The sequence below is a fragment of the Mangifera indica genome, chromosome 1 (genome assembly GCF_011075055.1).
Source record: "Mangifera indica cultivar Alphonso chromosome 1, CATAS_Mindica_2.1, whole genome shotgun sequence".
NCBI classification, from domain to species: Eukaryota; Viridiplantae; Streptophyta; class Magnoliopsida; order Sapindales; family Anacardiaceae; genus Mangifera; species Mangifera indica.
Window position 1 is genome coordinate 13238342 of NC_058137.1, and position 17082 is coordinate 13255423.

General features: G+C 31.8%; 1 protein-coding gene across 1 annotated transcript; it reads left to right on the top strand.

The window, feature by feature from the left end:
- Window positions 1–5273: 5273 nt before the first annotated feature.
- On the top strand, window positions 5274–6171 carry LOC123216638 (chitinase 2-like). Its single transcript, XM_044637163.1, has 2 exons — window positions 5274–5536; window positions 5619–6171. The coding sequence occupies exons 1-2, from the start codon at window positions 5277–5279 to the stop codon at window positions 6169–6171; spliced, it is 813 nt and encodes a 270-aa protein (XP_044493098.1). The 5' UTR covers window positions 5274–5276.
- Window positions 6172–17082: the final 10911 nt, after the last annotated feature.

Genomic DNA, 17082 nt, shown 5'->3' on the forward strand with positions numbered 1-17082 from the left:
GTCCAGGATGAAATAAGTTTTGATTCAAAGGTGGTCATAATATAAAATCTCACCATCATAAATAGACCAAAGATGAAGTAAAACAAGACTCAGGAAAGATATACAAACCAACCACAAAATCATGAAAGTAAATGTTATATATAGGGTTCCAAAGGCCATTGGTCGCGTATCTGTCATACACCTAGATATTTGGTGGATTTGTACCAAGTATCTATCAAAAATACTAACAAGAAGATTAAATCGAATTGTGTTGATAATCCATATCCTTTCGATTTGGAGAATTTTGATATTTTAGAATTTCTTCAAGATTAAGGAATCATGTATATTATGTTATGTATTTCTTCCTTTCAAATTTTGTAATAACTAATGTAAATTTTAAAATGAAAGGAAATGAACTCCAAAATTGAAGCGTTAATTTCAAAAACTGGTGATGGAAACATGTGTATAGTAGATAGGGCAACAACATACAAAATACTTAAGGAGAAGAAATTCTTCTTAACTTTATCAGTAATTAAAAATAAAGTAAACACTAAAGAGCCATAATTTTGCTAAAACATAGGACCAAATTAAACATCAATAATGTATTATATTCAAGTAGATCTAAAAGAAATCTACTTAGTTTTAAATATATAAGAAATAATGGTTATCATATTGAAACTCTGAATGAAAATAATATCTATGTATAACAGATACTACCTTTGGAAGAAGACATATATTAGAAAAATTATCTGTTTTACAATTTAGATTGTATTATACAATTATAAAGACAATTGAAACCTACATAGTATCGAACTATAAGTTCTCTAATTTAAAAGTCTTTATACTTTGACATGACTGTCTAGATCACTAAAGATCTACAATGATACATAGAATTGTTAAAAATTCACATAGACATACACTAAATAATCACAAGATTTTCTTGTCCAATGAAAAATTTTGTACCACTTGTTCACAAGACAAATAATAATCAGACCATCTCACTTCAAAATTGGAGTTGAATCCTTATCATTCCTACAAAGGATTCAAGGGGACATATATGGACCCATTTATCTACCAAGTAGACCATTTCGTTATTTTATGGTCTTGATTGATGCATCTACACAATGGTCCTATATTTGTTTATTACCAACTCAAAATGTTGTCTTTTTAAATTGTTAACACAAATTATCAAATTGAAGACACATTTCTCAGATTTTTTGATCAAGTCAATACGACTAGATAATGCAAGTGAATTTACATTCAAGACATTTGATGATTATTGCAAGCCTATGAAGATTGATGTTGAACATCTAATTCCACATATCCACACTCAGAATGGATTAGCTGAGCCTCTTATGAACTATTCCAGGTAATTGTACGAATTTTTTTACTAAGAATTCAATTACCAACTTCTATGTGGGGATATGCTATATTACATATTGCAATGTTAATTCTCTTGCAGCCTTATTCTTATCATTAATATTCTTCTTTACAATTGGCTCTTGGTTACCAACCCCATAAATCCTATCTAAGAATATTTAGTTGTGTTGTATATGTCTTTATTGTGTTAAAGGAAAAAAATGTCTCCTGAAGTTTGATCTGAACTTACTTGGTATGTACCACTATGTCTCATATAAATCCTTACACATCCCAAAGTGAAATTGACATGCAAATAATAGTGCATTTACAAATAATTGTCAACCAAATACTTGATGCATTTGTGAATACAACAAAAGTGACAAGATCACACATACCAGCTATCAAAGCACCTATAAAAATGAATGTAACTATTGAATAGTCCATTAAAGTCATAACTGATCAATCTACTATATGGTAGAAGCGTGATAAACTTGTTAGGTCAAAAGATATTGTTCCTTGAAAAAGAAAGGTAAAAAATCAAACAGATATCAATCATGATGATCCTAAAACAATTGAAGAGTCTACACCCATTGATATTTCTTCAAAAGAGATTATGATCCTTGAAGATACTAAAACCCCTAAAGTGAAACAAACTCCCGAAATACAAGAAAATGAGAATATAAAAGCTCTATAAATTATGCTTATGCATGAGAGATGTGGAATCATGAAACGTTTCAAATTAATGATGTATTCATATTTGCAGTAGCTATTGAGATTATGAATGATGATGATTTTAAACTACATACTATGATTGAGTGTAGACAAAGACATAATTAACCTAAATGGGAAAAAGCAATTTGAACAGAATTAGAGTCATTTGCAAAACATCAAGTGTTTGGGACTGTAGTCCTAACACCTAAAGACGTCCAATCCTTTAGATATAAATGAGTATTTATAAGAAAAATAAAATTGCTATATATAAAGCAAGACTTGTAGCCCAAAATTTTTCTCAAACGTTAGGTATAGACTTTTATGAAATATATGCATCTGTTTTAGATATAATCATATTTAAATATTTAATTAGCTTAACAATCTCAAAAGGACTATATATGTGTATAATGGATGTAGTTACTGCTTATTTGTATGAAAATTTAGATATTAATACTTATATGAAACTTCTTGAAGGATTTGAATTGCCTAAAGCAAGAAAGATCAATTAAAGAGACATGTACTCAATTAAATTATAAAAGATCATTGTATAGATTAAAATAATCTGAAAGAATATGGTATAATCACCTTAGTTAATACTTGAAAGAAGAGGGTTATGTGAATGACCTTATATATCCATATGTCTTTATCAAAAGGTCAGAATCGAGATTTGATATTATAACAGTTTATATTGATGTCATGAATTTACTTGAGACTCCTAAAAAGATCTAAAAAATTACTGAATATATGAAAAAAATATTTGAGATGAAGGATTTGAGAAAAATAAAATATTATCTTGACTTACAAATCGAATACAATTTAAATGAAATATTTATCCATCAATCAATATATATTAAAAAATTGTTAAAATGTTTTAATATGGATAAGACTTATTCTTTGAATACTCTAATAGTTATTCGGTCTCTTAATATAAAAAGGGACCCTTTCTGTCCTAAAGAAAAATATAAAAAGATACTTGGTCTTGAAACACCTTATTTTAATATTATTGGAGCTCTATTATATTTGGTCTAATGCACTGGACTGAATATATCTTTTATAGTCAATTTATTAGAGCTCTATTATATTTTGCAGTCAATTTATTGGTCTGATTTAGCTTTACATCAACCCATCACCACTAAAATAGAATCAAGCATATACTTCATTATTTATGTGGAATTAAATATTTGAGATTATTCTATTTTGTCAAATCCCTTAAAAATCCTAGTTTGGTTGGATATACAAATGTTGGGTATCTTTTTGACCCCTCATAAAGTCCACTCACAAACGAAACATGTTTTTACTTATAATGACATAGTGATACCATGATGCTCCACCAAATAGATTTTGGTTGCAACATCTTCAAATCATTCAGAGATTCTAGCGCTCCATGAAGCGAGTTGAGAATGCATATAGTTATGGTCTATTATCCATCACATTTGGAATAAATGCAGTCTTCCTTCTATAACAAACACTTCTTCCATATTATATGAAGGTAATGAAACATGTATTACACAAATTAGAGTTGGATACATTAAAAGAGATAAAACCAAACATATTTCATTGAAGTTCTTTTATACTCATGAGTTTTAGTAGAGCCAAAAGATTAATGTCAAACAAATACGATGCAGCGAGAATCTTATATATTTGTTTACTAAAACATTATCGATATCAACATTTGAAAAGTTAACATAAAACATCGATACATGACGACTCAATAAGCAATTAAATTAATCTCACTATAAAGAGTGAGAACATTCATAAGGAGAAGCATTTATCAAGGGGAGTAGATTTTTTTAATTTATCATATATTAGATAAAATGCATATTGTACGCTTTTTTTCTTCACTAGAATTTGTCTCACTAGACTTTTCTAATAAAGTTTTTAATAAAATAATTTAAACATGTTCAGTCTCACTTTTACAAGATATTAAATAATTATTTTTTTTGTTGTGATTTTTATTCTATTAGATTTTTTTAATAAAATTAATATAATTATCTATAAATGGTAGAAATTTAAGTGAAAGTGTTGCATATCAAGTGTCTTTCCACCTAATGAAGCGTGAATTCATTAATGGTGAGAATTTATTGCCCTTGGCAGCCAGCTAAGATTCTGAAAGCTTGTCACTAATTGCTTTCGGTGATATTTATCATTTGGGTGAGTAAAATTTGCCTATAAATACCCCTTCAACTGTATAATCAGACATCCAGAAGACATTCAATATATACACTCCATGTACATACACGTTTTCATCTGATTCTCTATTATTTCCTCTGTCTTCTTCTACTTCATAAATCTCTTTCTCCTGCTTAAGTTTATAAAACCCTTTAACCATAATTCTTCATCATATTTATAAAAAAAAAAAAAAAGAACTATGAAAACAAGTTGTATTTACTTTGGACTTTTTCACTAACTTTGAAATATTGGTAATTGTGATAAGTCTATCCTTTAAATATTACTATTTTTATATTTTCGTAACCATAAATTTGTAAGATTCAAGGAAGAATACAATGTGTTAGGTTTTGCATGTGTGTTTGACTTGGACGACCATCAAATTCTCCGAAGATGGTCTTTTGTCACCGTTCCATTAGCATCCATTCACCGAATGCCGCATTTCCACCACCAAAATCTCCGCCATGGACTGCCCAAATGATGTTTCTTTTCCATCCACTAAATATTAAACCTTGAAATTCTCACACAGATAGCTCTAGTCATCACACAAGCTTAGTAATTAGTTGATAACATTATATAATTTTGACCGGCTTTCTTTGCCTTTATTTATAAATGAATCAACTCTATATATACATACCATATACAAAACAAAGATCAAACATTTGAGTCTCAAGAAATTAAGATAATGAAGGTTGGGAATTTCCTTCTCACTGTAGCTCTACTTCTTGCACTCTTGTATGGGAAGTTTTGCGGTAGGTAATTTTCAAAGTTATTTTTACTGTTAGTAGAAATTAAAGGAGGCAGTATCAGTTGTTTTTCATTCTAATCGTGTAGTTTAATTTCTTAATATTGGGTTGAGCTTGAGGGTATTTTCTTTTTCACACAAATCATAACAAAAAATTTTGCACCTACATACTTTTGATGACTGAAAAAATTCGACTCAAAATGTGTATAATTCATCAACTTTGCAAATGAACTAGGTTATAAAATTATCTTAATTACTTGTTAATTTAATTTACTCAGCAAAATGATTTTTTTTGAATGATTAAGATGGGAAGGTGATGATGGAATACATCGGAGCCACCGGAGTTGAAGTAACATTTGAGGGAGTTCCGATCAATGACTCCATTGATTTTCATTTCATTCTTAGTTTTGCCATTGATGCTGACTCATCCGGCAACTACCAGAACGGCAAATTCTCGCCCTACTGGGTTGAAACTCTCTCGCCGGAATCAGTCGCAGCCATCAAGTCCCGCCACCCTAAAGTCAAAGCCCTCGCCAGCCTCTCTGGGTGGAGCCTCGGTCAGAAAGTTCTCTACTGGTATATATTTACTTGGAATACTTCGCAACATTAATATTTTCTGGATTGGTCAACATTGTTACCTAATTCTGCATGCAAACAGGTACAACCCACAGGACCCAGAAGCCTGGATTTCCAATGCATTTTCCTCCCTCAAATCCATAGCAACAACATACCATCTCGATGGCATCGACATAGACTATGAAAACTTCCCAAAACATAACTCTTCATCCTTCGCCTACTGCATGGGCCAGCTTATCACCCTCTTGAAGAACCAATCCGTAATTTCCGTGGCCACAATCGCCCCATTTTACACCACAGTTCCGCCCTACATCGATCTCTTCAGCAAATACGGCGCTGTCATCGACTATGTAAACTACCAATTCTACACCGACAAGGTCAAGAATCCGGGAGGGTACTTGAAGGCGTTTGCGTTGAGGGCTAAGCAGTTTGATAGGGAGAAAGTGTTGCCCAGCTATGAGGTGAACGGAAGAGGTATTCAGGGTGATGGGTTCTTTGAGGCTTTGAGATTGTTGGAGGACAATGGGTTTGACGTTAATGGAGTTATGATCTTCTCGGCTGATGCTTCCATGAGTAACGGGTATTACTATGAGAAAAAATCGCAGGCCTTCTTACTCAATTCTACTCGAGTTTGAAGAGATTCTGAATTTTAAAAATAGAGTATAAGTTTTCTTGTATTGGAAAACTATTAGAGAGGTCTCCATCGCCTATATGGATCAGAACCTCGTCAGGATATGCAAGTTTGTGCTACTCTGTGTGTAGTTGAACTGCTGATAACTAATTAACTATTATTAACAAGTATTGAAGATGGTGGTGACTTAAGAGTTTTTATGGCAAAACTGCCGAGCTAATAAACGTTGGAATGAATAAAAATTGTATTGATTTGATGGCTTGTAACATATTACGATTTTAATATTAAGTTTTCTTGCTTTAGTAAAACAATAAAAAAATAAATTCGGAGTTGAATTTTAAGTTTCAAAAGTCTTCCTAATTTTGTTTTTACTTTCTAGTAGTCTTCTTGTCCAAACCAAACTGGCTAAGTTTAAAAAGATAAATAATAATATAGGTATTTATAATTAGTATCAATTGATATTAATAATATATATTATAATATCATTAATTATTATCTAAATTGATAATCTTATCGGTAAAAAATTAGAATGCTTAGCCGAATGAATATTTGCTTGGTTAGTTAATAAATAATTAGAAGGTACTAGTGATTTTAAAGTTTGCACAGCAAAGGAGATAGAGATTGATTATTAAGGTGGAAGGATATTTTTCCATAAGATAACAACACTTATTGTTGGGGTTGGTACTCTAAAGTTAATCTTTGTAATAATACAAGTTTATTAATAATTGTCATATTTGTAAATTTTTATGACATTCTTTGTCTATGAAAGCATATGTTTATAATGCCTAGACCAATGTCCTTAGAATTGTTGAACTATGACAAGGGATCAATGTATGACACCAAATTGTGAAAACCCTATATGAACATCAATGATTGTTTTTAAAATATCTATAACTCTGATATTATCATGACTAAGGGCACGAGTGATAGTGTTAAAACTATCATAATGTTTAACAACCTCATTGAAAGATGATAATTATTCTCCAGTGTTAAAGTTATTTGTTGATAGTTTGGTGCAACCATGAGTACAAATTGTAAATGTGTTCACTAGACAGATCCTTCAAAAGGATTTCATATGGATGGTTACTCTAGTGTATATAAAATATATCCTCTTCATGAATGAAGATACATGTGATCCTTAGACTTAAGGTCATTGAACCACTTTGTGCAAGATTGATATGGTTTGACCCCAGCCTAATATAGTTCAATTAGAGGATTGATAAAAAAGTTGTGATTGATCATATCAAGATATGTACGAAGACTATATAGATCAATAGAGGATTTGTCACTCCCGAGCAGGGGAGTTAATATCTCAGTTAGGTTCTTCTAACAAATGTCATTGACCAATTAAACCTATGGTCACAATGGGATTGAGATGATACTCAATCCGATACTATCCAATCATTGCTAAAAGTCAATTAATGTAAATATGGGATCCCTGAGGGAAGCTTTATCCATGTCTTACTCTTGAAGAGATACTATATGGCAAAGGGATTAAATTGTATGAGTAACCATATCATTAATAGGTTAAGAAGTCAAACGCTAAAATTCCACTAATCGGGTGGTCATGATGCCTTTGCTAAAGGCTAGTCTTGGTTTGTGTTTGAATAGATGTTGGGTTGAAAGCTAGACACATATTAGCCAATGAGTCAACATAAAAGGAGTTGATTGAAATCTAAAGGCGTATGATCTTTTGAGTCATATTCAGTTTTAATTTTGGATTGAGGGTCTTGAGTATTGAAAAGGTCATTGGGCCTTAAAGTATATTTTGTGGTCCTTAGGGACTAAAATGAAACACTTTTGAAAGGTTAGCGATATATGAGAAAATATTGGATTGAGTTTATGCAATTAGATTAATCGAAGTCTAAGCCAATTGTTTCCAAGCATTGACTATGTGGTGGATAAATATTTTGTCTTATTCTTATCCATGCTCGCAAATTTGGTTGATCACCAAAATTCCAAAATATGTATGGGTGAAAGGCGAAGACTACCCAATCCTTACATTTTGATTAGGTGGTCCAAGAATAAATACCAATTGTACCTTTCCCTATACACACATACACACATAACTAACATCCGAGGTAGTTCTGATTTCCATTCTTGTTCATGCTCTATGTGAATACCAAAGTGTAGACTTACTGTTGGTTTTGAGTGTTAGGGTAAGTGCCCTAGAGCCAATTGCATTTGACATTTGTAATTGTAATTTTATATTAATTATTAATAAAAGATATATTATTATTCAATTTATATGTGTTTTATGTATATGATTGTACAAATAATATCTCATTAGGATGATAGAACTATGATACGAGAATCAAATGACCGATCATGGGAACCTTATGAACACATTAAGTGGCCATTCAAGAAATGTTCGTAATCTTGACATTATAATGACTAAAGGCACTAGTAATGATGATGAGATTATCAATGTTGAATGACTTCACCGAAAGGTGGCAATAGTTCTTATATATTGAAACTATTTATCGACAACTTAATGCAACACGTGGATGACGTTATAAATGTGTTTACCAGACTAGCCTAATCACAAGATATCCATATGGATGATTGCTTTAATGTCTATGGAATAAGTCTTTTGAACACCATTGGTGAATGTGACCTTTTGACTTGAGGTTTCTAGAACATCTCGTGTAAGGTTTGACACTATCTAATGTGTTGTTATAACTATGATACCAATAAAAGTAGTGATTGGTCATATTGTGAGATACATAGAGACTATGGTTGATCAATTCGTCAATCAGAGTATAGGAAAATATATCTCATATAAGAATACTAAAAGATATCTATGACCATTTGAATTTGTGGGCATAGTGGGATTAGGTTGTAACTTGATTTATATTAGTCATTGATATGTATTAGTTCATATTGAAGAGTCATTGAGATAGACACACTTCTATGTCTAAATCTTAAAAGATATTAGCTGACGAAAAGATTAAATTACATATAACTATGATATTGTAAAAGCACAAGAGATTATATGACACTCTGTTGATCGGATGGTCATGATGTCTTGCTAGAGACCAATCTTAGTTTGTGCTCAGATTCAACCAACTTAATAGAAGTTGATTTGAACTCAAAGACAAAGGTTATTTGATGATAATCCTAGTGTTTAGGAATGAGGGTAAGACCACGAATGGATTAGGTTATCCAATAAGATTGAAAAAACCCAGTTTGACATTTCCTTCACCCTATATGATGATGAATGGTATTTGCTGACCATGCATCTTCTTGAGGAAAGGAACAACCATTCTAAGTGTTTATTTATTATAAATAAACATGTTTTATGGGAAAAATTAATAAGAGAGATTTATTTTTGCAAAGCTTAGTTACCCCAACCCCAAAGGTTAACAAAACTAGTAGAACCTTACTATCCTCAAGATGGAAATCCTAGGTTCGAAAACGGGTGCTATTATTATTAGTGAAACCTTGTCTTACTCAACGCAATGTTGTGGGTCTAGTCACTATACCTTGGGGGTATACCAGTCTAGAGAAGTTGGGTCGAGTTCCCACAATGAACAAAAAAAAAACCCTAGTTACCCTTCTCTTTTTAAACACATATACATTAAATCACAAAGCCATATTGAAGAGCCATTGAGATAGACACATTTCTATGTCTCAACCTTAAAAGATATTAGCTGACGAAAAGATTAAATTACACATAACTATGATATTGTAAAAGCATAAGAGATGTATATGACACTCTGTTGATCGGATGGTCATGATATCTTGCTAGAGACCAATCTTAGTTTGTGCTCAGATTCAACCAGCTTAATAGGAGTTGATTTGAACTCAAAGACAAAGGTTATTTGATGATAATCCTAGTGTTTACGAATGAGGGTGAGACCACGAATGGATTAGGTTATCCAATAAGATTGAAAAAACCCAGTTTGACATTTCCTTCACCCTATATAATGATGAATGGTATTTGCTGACCATGCATCTTCTTGAGGAAAGGAATAACCATTCTAGGTGTTTATTTATTATAAATAAACATGCTTTATGGGAAAAATTAATAAGAGAGATTTATTTTTGCAAAGCTTAGTTACCCCAACCCCAAAGGTTAACAAAACTAGTAGAACCTTACTATCCTCAAGGCAGAAATCCTAGGTTCGAGAACGGGTGCTACTATTATTAGTGAAACCTTGTCTTACTCAACGCAATGTTGTAGGTCTAGTCACTATGCCTTAGGGGTATACCAGTCTAGAGAAGTTGGGTCGAGTTCCTACAATGAACAAAAAAAAAAAACCCTAGTTACCCTTCTCTCTTTAAACACATATGCATTAAATCACAAAGCCCTAGTAGCCTCTTATGATTGAATTAGCCTCATTTTGAGTTTGTGCTTTGCATGGATATCGAGGCACTGATCGATAAATTTTGAGTTCATCCTTTGTAGGGTTTTTAAGGATTCTTTAATTTCATAAATTTTTTAATTTCATTGCACTACTGGTCATTAGTTCCTTGAAAATCCAATAATGGCATCAGAGTTATTGTTTGACATATTTTTCAAGAAAAATATACTTGTTGCTTATTTTAATCAATTTTATATGTTGATTGCATGTAATTGATTTAATCAAAACTTGGTTTAAAATTGGCAATGGCAATTTGCATCGTGTTGTCACACGATTGTTGAGTTTCATATACAATATAAACTATGTTAAATTTATTGAGTTTTGTTTTCTAGATTTTTGTTTGTTTTTGTTGAATTTGCAGGTTTGTTAAATTTGGTTGATTGGCCTTGATTTCGCGTAGCTGCATGAAATCACTTTCAAATTTGTATTGTCACATGATTCGAAGGTTTCTATTGGTATAAGGATGGTTTATGTGCCATGTTACCTTACTTTAGTGGAAGGGCTTGCCAAAATTTGGGAAATTTTTTTATAATCTACCTCACAATAGTCACTGAAAAATCATATTCGAAATGCCTATGCATGCGATCATCCATGAGCGATATCTGACATAGATGACTACTAGAACAGGTGTTATTTTTCCCTGATATTGAGATTTCCTTAGAAGAGCTGATTGGACATTATTCATGCATCGTTATGCCTTTTAGGAATTTCAGTATGGTCACAATCAGTACCAAGTTGTTTCGTAAGTCGTACATGTTTTTGCGATTTTATTGAATTTCAAAATTGGGACATGCACTACTGGTACCTTCACCTGCACACCCAACTAAGGTAGAATTTTGGTTTAGATCCAATTTTGATAAACAAGGACTGAATTATAAATTTCTTAGCCTTTGGGGTTGAATTTAATTATGCAAAAGTTTAAAGATAAAAATGTAATTTGACACTTGGTAAATAATAATTAAAACTTTAATTTTCAATTTGAATTGTGTATTTATGATGTATATATGCTTGATGCTTAGTACACAACTAATGGACCTAAGTGTTTGATTGTTTTTATTTTTCTGGGTTGTAATTTTATTAAATATGGTATGTACGTCATGCCTTCTCTTTTATTCTTCCTTTTAGATTAGGTTTATTTTTGTTTGGTGGAGCATTGTAACTAGAAAATAAAGTCATATAATTGTCAAAGATTGAAGATGAAGGACAAGTGTGAAGATTGACATAAGTGGACCAGTCAAACCTCTATTGGCTCAAGGGGTTAACATTAGTAATGGTTGTATACTAGCACGTTTTATTTATGTTGTAGAATGTATTTGTAAGCTTTATTTTTGAAAATATCACCTAACATGCAGATGAAAACTAATAAGACTATTTAATTAAAACCCTCAAATTGAATATTAAGTCTAAGATTAAATTGGTGTCTTTCAATGTGACACCCTAATTAAGCCTCTATTCATTAGAACCTTGTTTACCAAAGCGAAAGGTATATTTCTACTAAGTGAAAAATTGGGAGTTGATAATATTATGTCGGACTTAACTACTATACTTTGCTTGTTCGCCAAAATGAATGAGAAAATTAATGTGATGGGATCTTGATTCACTTGGAAGTTCACTGGAACTTCTGAGTTTAATAGTAAGGGTTATTGGCTTGAGGAAAATAGTGAGAACATTTTAATTATTTAAGTTCATAATTAAAGTGAATATTGATAAATAAAAATAAAAATATTGATTCCTCATATCTATAATTGTGAATAACAACTCACTATGTAAAACTCGACTTATAGATTAATTCTTGAGAAAGAAAATAGGCTCATTAGAAGTAACTTTACTAACTAGTATTGAAATTTTTTAATTATATTGCATCAAGAGAAGAAGTTGTACATCCTCGAGGGGTTGGCACCCAATGAGCTTGGTCCCTATGCCACCCAAGATTAGATAGATACCTTTAATAAGTATCTAGATGACTCGTGGAGGTTCAATGCTTCATACCAACTTCCATGTCACTTGAGCTTCTAAAACAACATGAGAAAATAAATGTGTCATCCATACTTGCACAACTTTGAGAGTTATGTAGCACTCATGCGAGGGCTGAACGATATGAGGTGTCAAGTGCATTGTTTGATTGCAAACTATCTAAAGAAGGCCAAAATTGCCCTTACGTGGTTAAGATGATTGGTTACATTAAGTGGTTAGTGAACTTGAGGTTCATCATGGATAATGAGCTTGCAATTGACTTAGTGCTGAAATTTCTCCCTAAGTCTTGGATTAATTTCATTATGAATTTTAACCTGAACAAAAAGGAGAAGTCTTTTGAGAAGTTACTATATATGTTTCGGACAATTGAACAAAAAGTTCACAAAGTTGCTTAAAATAATATGTTTATGGTTTAAGCCAAGGCACACAAAGTTGAGGGCAAAGGTAAGGCTAAGATCAAGCCTAAGCCCAAAGCTAAAAAATAGCCTCACATTATTGTTCAACCTATGAATGGTGTGGGAAAAGAAAAGGTTATCTGTTTCTTTTTTGAAAATGTTGGTTATTGGAGGAGACATTGCAAGACTTTTCTAGAGAATAAAAAGAAGAAGGTAGTTGAAGTCTCTACTTCATGTATATTTTTCATTGAGATAAACTATACTCCTTATTCATCTTGCATTGTAGACATAGGATATGGTTCTCATATTTGTTTTGATATACAAGAACTAATAAAATAGATTGTTTGCCAAATGAAAGGTTGACCTACGTATTGGAGATGAAACACATGTTATTGTATTAGCTGTAAGGGTTTATTATCTTAGGTTGCTCACTGAGCTTGTTTTAGAATTAAAGAATTGCTATTATATTGCTTTTGTTTTTAAAAACCTTGTTTCTATGTCTATGCCAGACAAAGAGAGATTTTTAATTTTGATTACTAGTACTATAACCATCAGTTGAAATAATATTTTTATGAAACAACTGAACTGTTTAATGGTTTATATATTCTAAAGCTTAATAATGAAATTTTCAATTTGTAAAATAACAAACGACTAAAATCAAATGAATTGAATACCATATGTCTATGGCATTGCAAGCTAGGCCACATAGGTTCGAAACATATATCAAGACTCTTTAAACAAAAAGTCTTGTGATCACTTGACCTTCAATCATATGATGAATGTAAATCATTCCTATTAGATAAGATGGCTGAAACACCTTTCACTTGCATAGTGAAAGACAACTAAATTGTTAAGGATCATACACAAATTCCTACCATGGTATTAAAGCTATTGCCAAAGGATTAATTCATAAAATAATCTACCTGTGAATTTTATCAATTTGATTGCATAATTATAACACCTATCTCCAAATATGTATCTCTACATGAAATATGACCTAAAGAGACTTGTATGATTGGACTACTTAATTTAAAATCTTATCATTTAATACATGATCATAAATACTCAAGTGTGCAAAAAGGTGCAATAAGAATAAATACTGAATTACCTCTTTTATAAGGTTTCATAAATAAATTGTTTGAAATCAATGTGCATAATAACTCCAAACATGTACTAAAATAGAAAAATACATAAATGGAATAAAATATGTAAAAAGACAATTTTGCCTCTCGCCCTCATGTAGTTGCTAACTAGATCGCTAGATCCCTCATATGCCTCAGTACTCACCTCTACCTACAAAATAACAAAAAGGAATGCATGAGTGAAATCACTTAATAATTCAATGACCCCTCGACACCTTGAATACAAATATAAATTGATAAACTTGGCGTTCTATTTGTGAATCTGAATATAGTCACAACTCAACACTCTTTTGACTTGACATAGTCATCTACACAAATTACTAAGGCCTAAGTTGAAATTGGCATATCTAATGTCTTAATGAAAACATAAGACATTTTGCATGTCATTATTTGTCATGTCTTATACACGTGCTATACAACTTATTTGGCTCGCCAACTAGGATACCTTGGTCACGCAGGGGAAAATCAGATAGCAATCCCTTCCCTTATCACATAAATTAATTGGAACTATTGTCTATACCATGCTAGGATAACTCTTACCATAGGTATATATATGATGCATCTTAATGACCATGTGAGGAAATATCTAAGAAGTCATAATCTTTACCATACATACATGAAATGAACTGAGTGGTTATGTGTCTCGGCATTGAGTGCATAATGGATTTCATGGGTATCCAAGTCTATTGTTTTCACATATCTTACCACTTGTACACACAGTTAGTGGCTATCTGGAAGTGAACTACTTTCCCTAATTTTTTTTTATTTTTTGACCTAGATTCGACTCAATAGAGGTCTCATATCATCTTTCACATAGTCGGATACTTTTTCTAGCTCTATCTAGCTAGTCTCTTTTATTAATTGCACTTTCATGTGCCTATTTTTAAGCATGATGTCCACTTTTAGAAAGTCACACATAGGCGTATGCCCCATGCCACACAACCATGTATGCCTTTATACAGGATGAGTGTACAAAATTTTCAGAATTTCCTTTTTTAAACTAAAGATACACAGACTTGTATGGGGCTATACAAAGTTGTGTGTCATAATTTAAAAATTACAAAACTCACTAGTTCTATACTTTTTCGACTAACTTTAGGTAATTCTTATATGTACAATTCATTCAAAATGATTTAAGCCTCATAGTTCCTTTTTTATTAACTTAAAACACATATACATGCTCATCAAATTTGATCATAATCATTTCCGCCTTAACCTAGAATTTCATTTAAAACCATATATGAACATAATGTACATCTTAATTTAACATCTTTCATACATGTATGACACCCATATTATCCTCATAATATAATAAGACATTCAAAGTTTATTGTCCAAAATCACAGTTTAACAACTCATCAAGTATTGGATCCTTAATAACCAAATAGAAAACTAACTTACTTAACCTCATGTGATTTCCAACGACTGATGACTTTTCCTAACAACTAGAGACCTCTCGATTCTCTCATCTTTTCTATTTGTGCAACTAAAATATGAAAAAGAATATTACAAAATTGGGTTTTGTTTCTTTTTATTTTGTCTTTTAAATGTAGCCCAGGGAGTGTGTCGTGTCACAAACAAAAATGCAATACCCTATCTTGCACGGTCACAATTTTATCCAATAAATTCAAATTTGTTGATGATACATAACCCCTTATACATAGACATGTATTTTTCTAAAAATATTTATTAACTTAATTTTTAAAAAAGAAAAGACTTAAATGCCTTTGGGCTTACTTGTGCGTATTACAATCCTCCCTCTCTTATATGTATTGTGTCCTAAAAATTCATTCGAAAAGCCATAGGAATTGTTATTTCATGTCATGCTCAACCTTTATGTAGCCTTCTCAATTCGGTGATTCCTTTATAGAACCTTGATCAAAGGAATATGTTTATGTCTAAGCTCCATAACTCGTTTGTCTAGGATTTGAATTAGGTGCTCTTCATAAGCCAAATTATCCTCAAGCTTAATATCTTTGTCTTTGAGCACATAGGTCGAATCACTGATATACTTACTCAACGACACATGGAACATGTTATGAATGCGATCTATACTCGTTAGCAATGTAAGTCGGTAGGCAACCTTACCTATACACTCTAGGACCTCAAATGATCCCATAAACCTCAATGCTAACTTGTATTTCCTACCAAATCTCATAACACCCTCTAACACCTTATCACCCACACTAAAAAAATCACGTCTCCAATGGTCTGAATAACTTTTCTAGTAATCTTGAATTCGCCTTATCCTCTTCCTTATCAATCTAACATCCTTAATCTTTAGGTTATCTCTAGTCTCAATGTTTGAGTTAGGGCATCTCTTTTACTTAGTTTATCCTAATGTAATGGTAATCTACATCTCCTGCCATATAAAGTCTTATGCGGAGCCATCTTGACAATTACTTGGTAACTATTATTATACACAAACTCCATCAACAACAACACATTTATCCAACCCGTTACTCTATTTAGGCAACAAACCTTTGATAAATCCTTGATCACCTGGCTAACTTTCTTATTTTAACCGTCTGTTTGGGAATAAAAAGTTTTCCTGAATGTTAACCTCATACCCAAAGACCTATGCATACTCTGCCAAAAAGTTGGGATGAACCTAATGTCTTAATCTGAAACTATTATCCTGGGTACCTTATAAAGTCTAACTATCTCCTTAACATACATTTGATTTAGTTTATCTATACTTGTGGTGTCTTTTACTACAATGAAGTGTGTTGACTTATTCAACTGATCAACTATGGCCCATAAAGCATTGTATCCTCTTCTAACCCTAAATAATCCAACCATAAAGTCCATTGAAATATGTTCCTATTTCCATTTTAAAGTGCTGAAATGTTGCATCAGTCTTGATAGTCTCTAATATTCAGCTATGACTTATTGACAAACTAGGCATCTGGCTACAAAATCTATTATATCTTTCTTCATACCTAACCAATAGAAAGATTTTCTTAAATCTCGATGCATTTTTTACACTTTTAAGATAGGTAATGTAAAGGGCACTATGTACCTTAGTAAGAATCTC

What these genes read in the sequence shown, in the direction of transcription:
- LOC123216638 (XM_044637163.1), top strand. Translation starts at nt 5,277, where the DNA reads ATGATGGAATACATCGGAGCCACCGGAGTTGAAGTAACATTTGAGGGA. An exon ending in GGTCAGAAAGTTCTCTACTG is followed by an intron (nt 5,537 to 5,618) that starts GTATATATTTAC and finishes GCATGCAAACAG; the next exon opens with GTACAACCCACAGGACCCAG.